The 16,899-nt window shown below is 39.5% G+C and overlaps 1 protein-coding gene across 16 annotated transcripts in view; it reads left to right on the forward strand.

The window, feature by feature from the left end:
• Window positions 1-3,330: 3,330 nt before the first annotated feature.
• MRPL39 (mitochondrial ribosomal protein L39) overlaps window positions 3,331-16,899 on the forward strand; it is a 239,861-nt gene continuing 226,292 nt past the window's right edge. For all 16 annotated transcript variants that reach the window (XM_077995881.1, XM_077995876.1, XM_015133078.3 and 13 more), the window contains exons 1-6: window positions 3,331-3,409; window positions 4,142-4,348; window positions 7,028-7,167; window positions 9,511-9,610; window positions 11,456-11,523; window positions 13,949-14,061. In XM_077995881.1, coding sequence (XP_077852007.1) covers window positions 3,337-3,409; window positions 4,142-4,348; window positions 7,028-7,167; window positions 9,511-9,610; window positions 11,456-11,523; window positions 13,949-14,061 — 701 coding nt within the window. In that variant the 5' untranslated portion in view covers window positions 3,331-3,336. The remainder of the gene's footprint in view (window positions 3,410-4,141; window positions 4,349-7,027; window positions 7,168-9,510; window positions 9,611-11,455; window positions 11,524-13,948; window positions 14,062-16,899) is intronic.

The following is a 16,899-nucleotide window of genomic DNA, read 5'->3' on the forward strand; positions in this document are numbered from 1 at the left end:
CTCATCCTTTTTTATGGCTGCATAGTATTCCATGGTGTATATGTGCCACATTTTCTTAATCCAGTCTGTCACTGATGGACATTTGGGTTGATTCCAAGTCTTTGCTATTGTGAATAGTGCCGCAATAAACATATGTGTGCATGTGTGTTTATAGCAGCATAATTTATAATCCTTTGGGTATATACCCAGTAATGGGATGGCTGGGTCATATGGTACATCTAGTTCTAGATCCTTGAGGAATCGCCATACTGTTTTCCATAATGGTTGAACTAGTTTACAATCCCACCAAGAGTGTAAAAGTGTTCCTATTTCTCCACATCCTCTCCAGCACCTGTTGTTTCCTGACTTTTTAATGATCGCCATTCTAACTGGTGTGAGATGGTATCTCATTGTGGTTTTGATTTGCATTTCTCTGATGGCCAGTGATGATGAGCATTTTTTCATGTGTCTGTTGGCTGTATGAATGTCTTCTTTTGAGAAATGTCTGTTCATATCCTTTGCCCACTTTTTGATGGGGTTGTTTGTTTTTTTCTTGTAAATTTGTTTGAGTTCTTTGTAGGTTCTGGATATTAGCCCTTTGTCAGATGAGTAGATTGCAAAAATTTTCTCCCATTCTGTAGGTTGCCTGTTCACTCTGATGGTAGTTTCTTTTGCTGTGCAGAAGCTCTTTAGTTTAATTAGATCCCATTTGTCAATTTTGGCTTTTGCTGCCGTTGCTTTTGGTGTTTTAGACATGAAGTCTTTGCCCATGCCTATGTCCTGAATGGTACTACCTAGGTTTTCCCACTTCCATTCACAATTGCTTCAAAGAGAATAAAATACCTAGGAATCCAACTTACAAGGGATACAACAGTTTCTTGACTTTTTTGGGTTCATCTTTCATACATTACATTTTTGAAGAGTTTAGGTCAGTTGTTTTGTAGACTATATCACTTTTTGGATATACCTGATTTCCTCATAATTCTTTAGATTCAGGTTAAATATTTATGTGAGGAATACTACATAGATTATATTGTTTATATCACAACCAAGAAGCACAAATAAAGTCAGATTGTCTCATTTTGGGTGACGATACGTTTGACCACTTGACGATGATATCCACCAGATTTCTCCTTTGAAAAGTTTCATTTATCCATTTGTATTTTGTCAGTAATTTGTGAGGTGATACTTAGAGACTATGTGAATATATTGATCCTCAACAAACTTTCTCTATTGGTTTTAGCATCTATTGATGATCCCTTCCTGTACCAATGGTTACATTGGTAGATGCAGAATGGTGCTTTTCCCTATTCTATTATTCATACGACTTTTATTATCTGGCATTGTTTTGGTACAGAAAACTCCCTTCATTCTTTCCACACTTATTTATTCTTGAGTATCATTACGGATTCATTAATTTTTAGTGTACACGTCATAAAATTTCAGCATTATTCTTTGTGTTATGCAAACTCTCCCAAATTTGGACAACGGGAGCCCCTTTGAGTTTGGTACCCCGTCCTTTTTAACATGTTTCTGTTTGTCTGTATTTTATAGTTAGTTATAGGCTTTCTGGCACAGTAACAATCCAGGCTTATCTTAGATATTTACTGTCACAGACTTGATTCTTTTTATTTGGCAGAGACACTGACAGAGTGAGACTAAGATTTGGGGAGCTGGTTGATAAAGAAGGCAAGAGAGGGGATTCAGAGTAAGAAAATATTTGGGGGCAATTCTTGGCCTAAGATTTACCTTGGGCATGTCTCTCGAACTCTTAAAACCTGAACTTTTTTTCCTGGAAAATGAAGATTTTTATGCCAATTGCTTGGGTAGGTTGTGAAAATTAATAAACCCAGCCCTCTGATTGGTACATAGTATTTTTTGGCCATTATCACTAGTGACAACCTTTCAACTAGGTTAATTTCTCATACTGGTGAACTCCAATTACCTGCCTCCAATGGGTTTATGATCAAACTTGCTTAAGTTTATGTTCAGAGGCTTTGCTTCAACGTGGCTCTAAGATGTTCTAAGGGCACTAGAGTGTTTCTAGGTAAGGTTAAATGGGTACAGGCTCTAAAAGGCCGACGAAACAGAGAGCTTTCATGGGAATCGTATGCAAATTTGAGGAAGTAAAAGATACACCCACTCCCCAACCCTATATGTATATATGTACATTTCGTGGTTTGAATTAGGATCTTAAATGAAATATAGCCTGGTAAAATGTAGCCTGGATGTAAATCCAAGCTCCGTCACTTAATTTCCCGTTTGAAAAAGTGAAGATACTTATACTTTCCTGGCGCAGTGGTTGTGAGTGTAACATGTGGGCCAAGGACAGAGTCAGTCTATCGTGGCGCAGGGTCATATTTGTACCTTAGACGGCACTTCCACCTGGTGGTGGCGCATTCCAATTGCAAGGCAAAGGACAGAGTGGGGGAAAGGCTGAATTTGACACTCTTAAGTAAAGCCACAATATTAACCTACTGTAAGTGAAAACATTTCCATCCTGTACCTACGGAGTGCTTACTTCAAATAACACTCACGTCCTGGTAGGACAGAGGAATTAGACAATGCGCTGAGTTTTGCCTGCAAGGGCATTCATTCATTCATTCATTTAAGAAACATCTGTTGAGCGCTGACTGTGAGCTGTGCTCTGTTCTGCGCGCTTGGGATACATCAGTGGACTAGAGACAAAAATTCTGCCCCGGGATGCCTTCTCCTATACATCCTGTACTACATAAACTAAACTAGAAAATTTGTAGAGCTCTTACGAATTACAACGTCTTCTCCAAAGTCAAGGCGACATGTCTCGAGGCCTCTATTACCATGGCTAAGAGGAGAACGGGGTGCAGACCCACTCCAGCCGAACTAAGAACCTACCCGGCACAATTGAAAGTTGAGACACGCGCTAGAAGATGTCATCGCTGACAAAACAGAAGACGCCTTCCCCATTCCCCGCCCCCCCCGCCAAATACATATATTCTTTTAGGGAAGCAAGCGCTTCACCTGGGTGGCCGGAATCGAACCTGCAGAGGCCGGAAGGCGGAGGGCAACGACGCCTGTGGGACTCTGTTTCCCTGCAGAGCCTCCGTGGTGGGTGGCAGGCAGGCCGACCGCTCTGGGGGCCCTGCACCTCTCGGTCGGTGACAGCACCCAGGTATCGAGCACAGGTAACGCGCCCGGCTCCGAATCTCGGGGTCTCAGCCCCGGAATCCCCAGCGAGGCCTAACGCCCCCTGGTGGCCGTCCGCAGTCTGAGTGCTGGGTCCGGAACAGAACTGTCCTGCGGAACTCCGAGTGCGCGCTCCGTTTCCGGGGGAGGAGGGCGAAGAAGGACTTGCGCGCGACGGTTCTCATCGCTGCTATGGAGGCGCTGACCATGGGTGTCCGGGCGCTGCGGCTCTGGCGGGTCGCATCCGGTTTGGGGATCAGCTGGAGTGAGTTTCAGAGGCCATGGGGACAGGGAGGAGGCCTAGAAAGTGTTGTCTGTCTGGATTGGACCTGAGGCGGGGCCGGGGACGTCCAGCGGGGCAGAGGAAGGAGGAGGGTTTCTCAGTCCCGCCGCGGCGTTCGGCCTTGCACAGCCTGGGAGGACAAATGTATGGGAACCAGGGGCTGGAGAAGGACAGGGGCAAGTGCAGGGGTCAGGGTCAGGCCGCGGGAGGAGCTTGGGCCGCCTCTGGGAAGCAACGCACGTTCCGTGCACATCTGTCCATGTCTTCCCTGGGAGTACTCGGACTTGCCTTGGCAGTCCCGTGATTTGGCTTTTGGGAAATAAACTCAGCGTTTCTCATTCTGGATATTGATAGTTTTGGTATGGGACCTTTAGTTTCCTGAAATTTTATTCTTTTCCTTCAGACCTTTTCAAACCGACCACTTTCTTCACCTTCCCAATGACTCTAGTCCAGTTTTGACTCCGTTTCCTGGTTACTTTTTGCCCCTTATTGTAAAGCACTGATTGGAAACACGACAGAGGAAATTGGTGGGAAATAGCCATCTGATGTGAAAGAGCCAGATTTAAAAGTAGAGACACATATCTGGGCCAGCTCTGTTTCTTCCGCTGGTGTTTGTTAATATTACAAATCGGTTTAATTTTACCTCTGAGCGCAGTTTTGGCAGTATGTTAATCATTTTTTTCAGTCTTCATATTTATTGTAACTTCTTCACAGGATTTATAGCAACATCTCCAGCTTCTCAGCTGTCGCCGACAGAATTGACAGAAATGCGGAATGACCTCTTTAATAAAGAGAAAGCCAGGCAGTTATCATTAACTCCCCGAACTGAGAAGATAGAAGTTAAGCATGTTGGGAAAACTGACCCCGGTACTGTCTTCGTGATGAATAAAAACATTTCAACTCCCTACAGTTGTGCCATGCGTAAGTAACAGAATAAGGTTACAGTTTTGACCCTTTTACTTGAGCTGTGTGGAAGAACTGGTGCAGGAGACAGGATGTTGTCATTACTTCTGATCATCTGCGGCCGTGGCAATCCCTTTATACCAAAATCCTTTCTTGAGATCTGCATGGTGACTGCTCCCACCACATCACAGCCGTAGCTAAAAGAAGCGAGCAAATCCCAGCTACTTGGGAGGCTGAAGCAGGAGGAGAGCTTGAGGGCAGAAGTTCAAGACCAGCCTAGGCACCATAGCCACCCCATCTCTCAAAAAATAAAAATGAATTAGCCAGATGTGGTGGGCGCAGAAGTCCCTGAATTTCCCAGAGGTTCTTTATCTGGCACCTTATTGTTTATTCACTGTCCCTTTAGCTCTGGAGGGTACTATGAGTATTGCAAGATTGGCAGTATAGTGCACAGATTGTCCTACCTGGGGCTTGCTTGAATCTGGCTTTGTTTAGGGTACTAGATTATTTTCTGGCAGAAGGTAGCCAGACCAGAGTGTATTAAGGTGGCCAGACCTCAGTGCATTGTTACTAGTGTGGTTTCTCCTTTAATTTAATTTTAGAGATGGGGGTCTGGCTCTGTTGCCCAGGCTGGAGTGTAGTAGTACTCTCATAGCTTACTGAAACTCCTAGCCTCAGCCTACCAAGTAGCTGGGACTACAGGCACCCACCACCACACCTGGCTAATTTATTTTTATTTTTTGAGAGATAGGGTGGCTATGGTGCCCAGGCTGGTCTTGAACTTCTGGCCTCACGTTATCCTCCTGCTGCAGCCTCCCAAGTAGCTGGGATTTGCTTGCTCCTTTTAGCTGGGCTGTGATGTGGTGGGAGCAGTCACCATGCAGGTCTCAAGAAAGGATTTTGGTGTAAAGGGGTTGCCATGGCCACAGATGATCAGCTTTTTTTGCTGCCGAAATTTCTTTCTCCCCTCTTCATTGTATAGCCTAACTTACGTCTATCATCTGTCTTCCACTGAGCTCTCTCTGTGTTGTATTTTTGTTTGCATTTATATGTACATGTAAATGTGTGACTGGGAGTGTGCATGGGGTGAATGTGATTGGGATAAAAGTATTTATATCTTAAAGGAGACAACTGTGCCCCATGTGTGATTTGGTGTGGAAATGAAGGGAATAAGAACCTCTGTATTTTATTTTTGATCAAAATGTTTTGATAGTACCTTTGGTAGAACTGGTACTATTTAAATTAAAGAAGCGCCAAAATAGATACAGGCATGACTAGCTGCATTGCTTAAACTTTTGGAAAACTCAGTAATGATTCCATTTAGGTAATTAACAACTTTGGTAGAACTGGTACTATTTAAATTAAAGAAGCGCCAAAATAGATACAGGCATGACTAGCTGCATTGCTTAAACTTTTGGAAAACTCAGTAATGATTCCATTTAGGTAATTAACAACTTTAGTTATCAGCTTAAACTGGCCTAAAGAGTGTACACTCCCTCTTAATCTTCCTTCACTCTGGCACTTGAATTAGTACTTATAAATATTTACTCATTTGGTTTTCAAGTATTTCTGGAACCTCTGCCATATGATAGGCATTAGGATTACAGAGGAGGATAAGACAAAACTCAGGCCCTTAAGGAGCTTTATACACATCACATGTAGTGATACAGTTTCTGAAGCATCCTCAGCATGACCCGTGCTCTGAGACTTTCTTGTCATTCATGCTTGCAGTCATTCAGTAAACTGTTATTGAATACCTGCTAGTACTAGTGAATACCAGGCCTGGTGCTAGGCTCTGGATATACTGATGAGTGAGCAAAAGTAGACATGATCCCTGTCTTTACAGAGCTTATGTAGGGGTCAATAATTTAGACCCTGTAGTTTGAGTACTTTTGTGAGTAGCTATGTAATTACAGAACATCTAATCACAGTTGGCATTGCATTCTGGGATGATGAAACAGACCAGAGCTGATTGGTTTATCTGGGAATTCATATTAATTACGAAGAAATGGTAGCTACGGTATTTAACTTAAAGCATCTATGTCGTGGAAGTAAGAGATGGTTTGGGAGCAAGACCCAAAACCAATCTAGAACTGATTTTTGTAGCTGTGTGTTAATATATTTCCCTTTTCTTTGGAGTTGTGTGTGTATCTATCCAAATACATCTGTGATGCTGCTCTCTAAATATTCAAGTGTAACTCTTAGAAAATTGTTTCATTAATAATTGACAAATTAATTTCAAACTAGATATAGCCTTAATGAATTTTGTAAATGGTTTGGGTAATTTTATTAATAACCAATAAGACCTTGAGTATATCGGGTATTATTTTATTTATTTATTTATTTATTTATTTATTTATTTATTTTTGAGACGGAGTCTCACTCTGTCACCCAGGCTGGAGTGCAGTGGCATGATCTCGGCTCACTGCAACCTCTGCCTCCTTGGTTCAAGCCATACTCCTGTCTCAGCCTCCCAAATAACTGGGATTACAAGCATGTGCCCCCATGCCTGGCTAATTTTTGTAGGGTATTTTTTTTTTTTTTTAATTGATTATAGATGTAATATACTTTTTTTCTCTAAAAAGGACAATCTGCAGAATCTTGCCTTCCCATTGTTTTATTTCTAAATGTAGCACCTAAACATGTACCTTTTCACTCTGGATTTTGTTAGATAATCAGTGTGTTTTAAATTTCTAGATTTAAGTGAGTGGTACTGCAGGAAGTCCATTCTGGCTCTGGTGGATGGACAGCCTTGGGACATGTATAAGCCTTTAACAAAGTCGTGTGAAATTAAATTTCTTACTTTCAAAGATCGTGATCCAGGAGAAGTGAATAAGGTATTTCTGTCTCTACATTCTTTTTCTATTTCCCCAGTATCTTCACCTTTTTATTAAGACCTGTTTCCTATGGGGTGTAACATAAAAATATGGCCAAGTTCAAATGTTGTGTTGTACTCTTTAGTCAATGTTTTACCTGTTAGATTAGGCACTTTTATAGTTCAAAAAATATCAGTGGCATCCATTTCTGGGTGTTTTTGGTATGCTATGTCTTTTATATTAATATCTTTTTTCAACTTACATTCATTAATCACTATATTGTGGGTGATTCCGTTTCCACTGCTACTGCTTGAATTCAGCGTTTGACCATCTTATCTAGATGATTTCAATAACTTTTTAACTCTTTCTGCTTACCCATGTCCCCACTTTTTTTTCCGGTACTTAAAAGTTGTTCTTTTACAGGCCTATAACAGCTTTATTAAGTGACATGACTAAGGAGCATGTCACTTACACCTAAAGAACTTGCCTACCTGATAACATTCACATGGCTTTCCAGGGCCTGTATAATCTGTTCCCAGCCTGCCTTTCCAGCTTGGCCTCCCCCTTGCTTCTTTGCTTTTCCTCCTTGTTCTGGCCACATTAGAGTACTTGGCCACTGTATTAGTCCGTTTTCACATGGCTATAAAGAACTCCCTGAGACTGGGTAATTTATAAAGGAAAGTTTAATTGACTCAGTTTTTCATGGCTGGAGAGGTTTCAGGAAACTTAACAATGATAGTAGAAGGGGAAGCAGGAACATCTTACATGGAGGCAAGAGAGAGAGTGGGGAGGGAACTGCTGAACACCTTTAAACCATCAGATCTCATGAGAACTCACTCACTATCATGAGAACAGCCTGGGGGAAACCGCCCCATGATCCAGTCACCTTCCACCAGGTCTCTCCTTCGACCCCTGGGGATCACAATTCGAGATGAGATTTGGGTGGGGACACAGAACTAAACTATATCAGTCACTAATGGTTTATGCTGTGCTATCCACCTTGCTTTTTTTGATGCCTTCTTCAAATGAGCATTTTCTTTTCTCTCTATTAAAATCCTATTTATTTTTTACAATTCAATTAAAAGGCCATCTGCTTTGTGGTACCTTCTAAGTTTCTCCTTGTCAAAATTAATCCTCTTTTCTCTAAGGTCTCACACAACTTGGCTAGTCTCTAGATATGATATTTGAATTTTGTCTTGTAGCATAAACTGTTGAATGTGAAGATAGGGACCACTTCCCTTATTGGACCTAGTTCTTGATATACATACAGTAGGTGTTTAATAAATATTTGTTGAAATAGTTGAACAAGAAAATGATAGAAATGACAGTAATAGCCAATAATAGGTATGTATGTATTATGTATCAGGCACTGTTCTAGGTGATTTATGGATATTAACTCGTTTAACCTTCATACAAACTCTACAGTGTTCATACTGTTCTCCCCATTTTCCCGATTAATAAACTGAGACAAAGAGAAGTTCAGCAGCTTGACCAAGGTTACAGATTTATGAACTAGTGGAGTCCAGATTTGAACCTAGGCATTCTGGCTGGAGTTCAACAGACACTTAAAGACATTTAAGTAGGATAGATGAAGAAGTACATGTTGCCACTTGTCTTCAAGGCCTGGGTCTGTACTTATTTTTAGTGTAATATGGTTGTATAGAATTTATAATGGAGAAGTGATCCCACTTTTGTAGTCCTCAAATGTTAAACAGAGCTTCTGAAAAGTGCTCAGAGTAGTGTCAGCAAGAGGGGAACACAATGGACAGTTACACTGCAGGTTTCTCCTTGTGACTGATCAGGTCATTGCTCTGATACCATCTCAATCAGGCATGTCCATGAATCAAAATGTGCTGGTAAGATGAAAGCCCAGTTGCTGCTGCTCTGCTGTAAATATGAGTAATCTGAACGACATGTTAGGGTGTTAGGTGTAGGATAAGAGTCACTAATCATTCATAAAAGTTGAGTTTTTTCTCCATATTTATAAATGGTATAAACAGTTACATAATTAATATCTTTATTTTACTTTAGCACAAGTTTGTTAACAAGTTAACTTTATCCTGGGTTAAAAAAAATACTTTCAGATAATAAAACTATCTGTCAGAGTTGACAACCATTATGGTGCTTGGTATCTTGCACAGAAACATTACTAAGAACCTGAAGTTGATGCTTCATTCTTTCTTGATTTTTGCTTGGTTGAGGTAATGTCATCGTCTGATGGTAACTGTTGCTACGTTGTGCGAACAGAGATATATGATAAATATTTTCGAAGTCAAAAGTTCACTTACAATTTAATATTGTCGAAACTTTAGTGAATCTCAGTGTGCTTATATATATTTTATATATGTATGTATTTTTTTCTAGGCTTATTGGCGTTCCTGTGCTATGATGATGGGTTGTGTGATAGAGAGGGCATTCAAAGATGAATATATGGTCAATTTGGTCAGAGCTCCGGAAGTTCCTGGTAATGTACACATATAAATATATGTCTTTTTGTGATCCTTAAATATTTTGGTACCTATTTTTGATGATGTATAGAGTTTAGTTCTAATTTTATCTAGTATAAATTACCATTATACATGTTTCATTTATCATGAGTAACAAAATCTATCTTATTATGATGAAGCATGAAGTAGTCTTTGCAGGTTAATAATTAACATCATAGAATTACTGGAAAATGTTTGTCTTGAATATGAATTTCATGGAATTCCACTATCTCAGCATTTATTTATTTATTTGAGACAGAGTCTCACTCTCGCCCAGGCTGGAGTGCAGTGACACGATCTTGGCTCACTGCAAGCTCCGCCTCCCGGGTTCACGCCATTCTCCTGCCTCAGCTTCCCGAGTAGGTAGGACTACAGGCGCCCGTCACGACGCCCAGCTAATGTTTTTGTATTTTTAGTAGAAATGGGGTTTCACTGTGTTAGCCAGGATGGTCTTGATCTCCTGACCTTGTGATCCTCCTGCCTCGGCCTCCCAAAGTGCTGGGATTATAGGCGTGAGCCACCGCTCCTAGCCCTCAGCGTTTATTTTTTTACAACGTTAAGCATATATTTCCAAATTGCATGTGTAGAGGAGGAGGAAATATGAGTATAAGTAGACTGCTGGAAAGAGCTGTCCTTAGGTGGTAATATTTCACCAGACATGACTGTTACTGTGGAGAGAGACAGCACTGTGGTGAGATGAAAGGGTGTACATTGTAATTTTGCTAAAACTAGGATTTTGGAATAGTAAGTATGGTAAGATCACATGTATAATTTTTTTTTTTTAAAGAAGTAGGTATACCTAAAATATGTGAAAGAAACTCAAGAAATGATTCTAAGAACAAAACGCCAAAAAGAAGCTATTTAGGCCGGGCGTGGTGGCTCAAGCCTGTAATCCCAGCATTTTGGGAGGCCGAGACGGGCGGATCACGAGTTCAGGAGATCGAGACCATCCTGGCTAACACGGTGAAACCCCGTCTCTACTAAAATACAAAAAAAATTAGCCGGGCGAGGTGGCGGGCGCCTGTACTCCCAGCTACTCGGGAGGCTGAGGCAGGAGAATGGCGTGAACCCGGGAGGTGGGGCTTGCAGTGAGCTGAGATCCGGCCACTGCACTCCAGCCTGGGCAACAGAGCTAGACTCCATCTCAAAAAAAAAAAAAAAAAAAAAAAAAAGAAGCTATTTAGGCGATATAAAAGAAATTTAGCATTTCATGTCCATTAAGTTATTTATCTACTTACTAAATATGTTGTTCTTTTGAAATTTTTTTTTTTTTTTTTTTTTTTGAGACGGAGTCTAGCTGTGTCGCCAAGGCTGGAGTGCAGTGGCATGATCTTGGCTCACTGCAACCTGCAACTTGCAGATTTAAGTGATTCTCCTGCCTCAGACTCCCGAGTAGCTGGGATTACAGGCATCTGCCACCACGCCTGGCTAATTTTTGTATTTTTAGTAGAGACTGGTTTTTACTATGTTGGCCAGGCTGGTCTTGAATTCTTGACCTCAGGTGATCCACCTGCCTTGGCTACCTGGAATTTTTACATCTGATAACTTTATGAAATCTGTATGGTAATTAGCATTTTTGAAGAAAACTTCAATGTTTAAAAAATATTAGTGATTAGTGATTTGGGGTTAACAATCTTTTGGCTAAGGGAAATTTGATAGAGCTCTGGCAAGCAGCTGGAAGAATGGCAACCATTTTATAATTTGTAGAGTTGGGAGAGATTGCTAATCCTTCATTTCGTAGTCTAAATATTCAGTTGTTGCAAATTAGTAACTTTCTGTTAGGGCAGATTTGACTTTGCTTTTTATTTTGGTTGGATTTACAGTAATTTCTGGTGCCTTCTGTTACGACGTAGTTTTGGATAGCAAACTTGATGAGTGGATGCCAACAAAAGTAAGTGTATTCTTCTGGAGTATTAATTTTAGAGTGTCTGCCTTTCTTTGTTAGAATGACTCCTGTGTTAGTTTTGTTGAATAGTACTGCACATTGAGGACATTTAAAAGAATCTATCTATGTATCTATCTGTGTATCTATGTATCTGTCTGTCTGTCTGTCTATAGGTGTTGTTGCTTTTTCAGCGTATTTAAGACAGAGATATATGAATGAGAGTATTTACATCAACATGGTCAGTTGTCTTGAAACTCTATGTCCTGCTTGACCTTTTCTTGATGTTCCTTCTAAGCGGTTTTAAGGTAGTGGTTTTCAAGAGGCCCAGAATATAAAATATAAAAACTTAACTATCTTGACCGATATGGTAGTAGGGGGCCTGGCGCCATACCTGTTTGGATCACTGGAGCACAATTTGAAAACCACTCCCTTAAACCATTTTAACTTGTTGCATACAGTGAGGTCCCTGTATATACAAGGGGCACATTGAGAGCTGGGTGAATTAAAGAATCCAACTTTGACAAAGCTAACTCGAGCATCAACAAACGAAATATTAACAAACTAAACTCTTTGTGAATGGTCTGCCTTTGTAATGAGGATGGTCCTTGTTGGTCTGGGACTTGGGTAGCAACAGAGCCTAACAAGGACAGTCTAGATCAGGTGCTCTGTAGGTAAGGGGTGCTGATGGTTATCAAAGATCAAGCCTGGAGACGTAATTCTGATTGGGAAGAATAGGCAAATACCTAATTCTTAATTAAACAAAACTATATGTCCTATGTATTGGGAGTCCGGAGATCTGAAAAGGGGAAGCCGTGTACCACATCATTTTATCATTTCCACTGTGTACATTCTTTTTATATTTAGTATCTCTGAAAATATATGAGCCTTATAGTAGATGGTATCTTGCAATTAGAATTTGTAGTGTGTTTTTGTTTTTGTTTTTTCCTTTAGTAATATATCTTAGATTTAGTGAAATACTCTAGTGGTTCTTAAAAGCAAAGATTTTGAAGTAAGGGCAGATCTAGTTTTAAATTTGGCCTTGGAAATTACTTTCTGTATAATCCTGCCCATATTACATAATATTGAGAGGGAGAGAAGAGGGAATCAAGAAAGAATGAGAAAAAGGGAGAGGGAAGAGAGAAAGAAGAGGATGGAAGGAGGGGAGGGAAAGGATTGGAACTGTTTCTTCATGACTTCTGGGCTCCTGTCAGTGTAGCTTCCTTTTCAAGTATGTCTCCAAATTTAAGATTTTCTGGGCTCCTGTCAGTGTAGCTTCCTTTTCAAGTATGTCTCCAAATTTAAGATTTTCTTTACTGGGGCGAGTTACGTAAAAACTGAGGTCAAGATTTAATTTTCATTATCTATGAAACATAACTGCTTTTTTCTTTCTTTCTCTCTCTTTTTTTTTAAGAGATGGGGGTCTCACGATGTTGCCCAGGCTGGCCTTGAACTCCTGGGCCCAAGCAATCTTCCTGTCTCAGCCTTCCTGGTAGCTGGGACTGCAGGTGTATGCCACTGTGCCTGGCTTTTGCATTTTTCTTTTTTAAAAGATAAAACCTTACAAAAGAAATATGCAAGCTGATTGCAAACTGCATGGAGTTGGGTTGAGTAGACAGCTTAAAGAAAGTAGAGTAGAGTTACATTGAAGGAATAGTTGTATTAAACCATGAATGTTGATTTTTTTATATGGTAAATTATTCTTTATAGAGAAGAGTCATTTCATGCAAAAAAGTCTAATAGGATTTTTATGGAAATAATTTTATTATAAAAATTACTTGTGTAATAGTGCTTGGTCTTTTCTGTATTAGTAATGATTTGTAGTATGAAAATTTAATTAGAATTTTTATTAAAAATCTTACAAACATTGTTAATGTGTATTATTCATCATTTTAATTGTGTAAAATTGACATTTTTATTAAGCAAAAACTTAATATTGGACATGTTATACTTTGTACAGGGTTGGTGATGATGTTACATTTCTAGTGAAACTTTCTTAATTATGAAAACAATAACTTTTTCCCCATACATTTAATAAACTTAGTTTTATTCATACTGTAAACACATTTTTATGTCTTGCTATTGAATTATTGGCATTTTTACTTGGTGCATCATAGTTTTAATAACATTTTAAGATTGTGTAATTTGAATGAAATTATAATATAATTTGGATAAAATTTCTTTATAGGTTTATCTTCAGTAATTAGTATTAATGAAGGCTGACACCTTAATTACTGGTAAATAAGAAGTTTTATAGTTTATGGTCGAAAACTTCATTTGTTGCAAATTAATAACTACCTGTTCTAACAAACTTGATTTTGTCTTTTATTTTAGTTGGATTTGCAGTACTAAGCATAGAGTTTTGTCTCAACTGGCTTATGGAGAAATGCTTTTCAGTAAATTGTTACTAAAGGTTATTACTTTCATTTTTAAGGAGAACTTACGTTCTTTCACAAAGGATGGTCATGCTTTAATTTATAAAGATCTTCCATTTGAAACTCTGGAAGTTGAAGCAAAAGTGGCCTTGGAAATATTTCAACACAACAAGTAAGTGTTGGCTTTCTTTAAATCAAGGCTAACTCTTCCTGTATTATATGTAATAAAGAAAATTCAGGTCTTAAGAATTTTTATATTTGATATGCATGTGACAGTGTATTATTTTCCACTCTGAGACCTCTGTTTCTGATCTCATTTATTTTGCTGAGGAAAATGTTCCCCACCTCCCTTGATAATTTTCTCACTTTGTTTTACTTCTCTGTTCTTGGACCAGCCTTTCTCATTATATCAACATAGTAGTATGTTTCCTTTTTTTCTTTCTAGTGTGAAGTGATAACGCACGTTAAGCAACTATATAATTTTGTGTATTTGGCAGCGTTTCTCTCCTACCCCTCCACACTTAAAATGACACTGATAAGATTGAAAATGCAAGAAGTTTGGAAGAGGGCTAATAGCTGAAGTAAAATGTTTACACAGCCAGGTTTTAGTGTTCTGCATGTGAATTATTCATTTGATGGATTTTCTTTAACATTTTAATTCCTGCCTGGCTTCTCAATTCTCACTCAGAAAACTTTCACTTCACCTTCTACTACCGGTTATAAGAACATAAGCTACATTTTAACGTTAACCTAATAGAATATTAGAACTTTAGAAAGAGAAATCTGTGCTGTAAAAAAAACCAAAAAAAAAAAACACCAAAAAAACCCCAAAAAACCAGAGTCTGAAGTCAAAATATGCACCTACAAATTGTTAAAGGTTATAGATTAGAATTTCTTTAGGTATATAAAAGTTGAATTACAAATTCTTATAGGGATAGGTTATTATAAATATATTGGGTTAGTTATGAGTGTGTTTTTGACACATACTTTATAGCTTAGCATTTTTCAAAGCTATCTGTCTCATAATATTCTTCCATAAGATGTTAATTGACATATGAAACCATGTACTGTGTTAAGCTGAGTTTGAAGAACAGTGGCTTAAAAAATTTTACTCATTGCACTCAAGGGTCTCCGAAAGTGGACACTGAAAATTTCCCAAATATATTTGCCCATGAAACACTTTATCTTGAAACATTTTTAGCGTGTCCTGGAACCAGTGGACTTAGAAACCAGTTGTAATGTACTGTTTTAACTAGAGTACAGATAGTATTGTAGAACCAAACCACCATTTATAGCATTGATTCTACAAGAAAATTCTTTGGACTGTCTGAACATGTCAAGTCACTCTCTGTGCCAGAAGTCTAGGCACATGCTCCCAAAAGAAATATAATATGAGACATCTGTATAATTTGCAATTTTCTAGTAGTTACGTTGAAAAAAAGTCAAAAGGTGAAGTTAATTTTAATGATTTTATTTAAATGATACATCTAAAATGTTATTTCAGTGTAATCAATATTAAAATATTGATGTTATTTTATATTCTTTTTCACTCTAAATCTTCAGAACTTGGTATGTGTTTTACACTTAAGGCTCATTTTAACTAGTACTAATCACATTTAAGTGCACCGTGGTACTTTACTGGACAGTGTACTTTTGACTTCCATTCAGTATACATTGAGATTTCCCATTCTGCTACCTAACTGTCAGGGACTGTAGGGGCTTCTGGGACTTTTGTAGCTTAGTTGAGTGTGTGGTAGGAGGAAGGGGATAGTTCTGGAGGGAGCTGGACAGGACAGAAGAGTTGAATCATTGAAGGTGGGTCCGTGATTGAGCCTTTCTGCTGCAGGGGTAATGGTGGGGCCTTTTTGTGGCTTTGACTCTCGGGACAGGAGCATCTCTTGGAGGTGGGTCAGGAGGGACAAGTATTCAAGGTACTTGGCACCCTTATTAGTGCCTGGGGGACTGTAGCAGTCAGGGGGTGTTTTTGCATAAACCAGTGTTCCCCAACTTTGCCGCATAATTGCGCATACACCTGTGGTGCACATACACATATTACTTGTTTAGCACCCTGGGGTAAATGGACAAAGCTCTCAATAGTAAATGGTAAAGTCGTGGTTTGAACCTGGGCTGTGCAGTTTCATCTGTGCCTTTAGCTATACTGACAGGATTGGGTAGATTTGAGAGACACTGGGCAGTCAAATTGACAACCTGATAATGAATTGAATGGAGGGGATATGGTTGGAGAAAGAAATCAAGGAAATCTCCCAGGTTTTTCACATGGACACCTCGGTGGTTGGTGGTGGTGTACTAAGACAGGAAATTCAGGAGGAAGAACAAGTTTGGGCGGGAAGGAGGTGATAATTTGTGGCAGTTTGGAAATTTCAGGGTAAGGTGCTTGTGGAACATCCTAGAGGGATGTCCAGATGGGTCTTGGAAACTGTGGTCAGAAGAGGTAGGAGATGAGAGGCAGAGATATAGGAGATATAACTACCTAAATTGTAGCTCAGAGGCTGGCCTAAGGAGGATGCTTGAAGTGAAAAGAGGGTGTAGCATAGAATTCTCAAAGGGTAGAGAAACACAAGAGTGGCCAGAGATGTAAAATAACAAGCAGTAAGGAATGCCACTGATACCCATGGAAAGAGCACTTTGAGGTTCGGTGTGGTGGTTCATCGCTATAATCCCAGCACTTTAGGAAGCTGAGGCAGGAGGATTGCTTGACGCCAGGAGTTTGACACCAGCCTGAGCAACTTAGCAAGACCCTATCTTTACCAAAAAAAAAAAAAAGGTTAGCCTGGCATGGTGGCTCACACCTGTAGTCCCAGCTACTTGGGTGGCTGAGGCAGGAGGGTCGCTTGAGCCCAGAAGTTTGAGGCTGCAGTGAGCTATAATTGTGCCACTGCATTCCAGGGTGGGTGATAGAGCAAGACCCTGTCTCAGAAAAAATCAAAATAAATAAAAATGGAAAGAAAGAACACTTTGAGAAGTAGAGGTGAGCATTGGTATTAAGAAA

Source organism: Macaca mulatta, chromosome 3 (assembly GCF_049350105.2).
Source record: "Macaca mulatta isolate MMU2019108-1 chromosome 3, T2T-MMU8v2.0, whole genome shotgun sequence".
In the NCBI taxonomy this organism is placed as follows: domain Eukaryota; kingdom Metazoa; phylum Chordata; class Mammalia; order Primates; family Cercopithecidae; genus Macaca; species Macaca mulatta.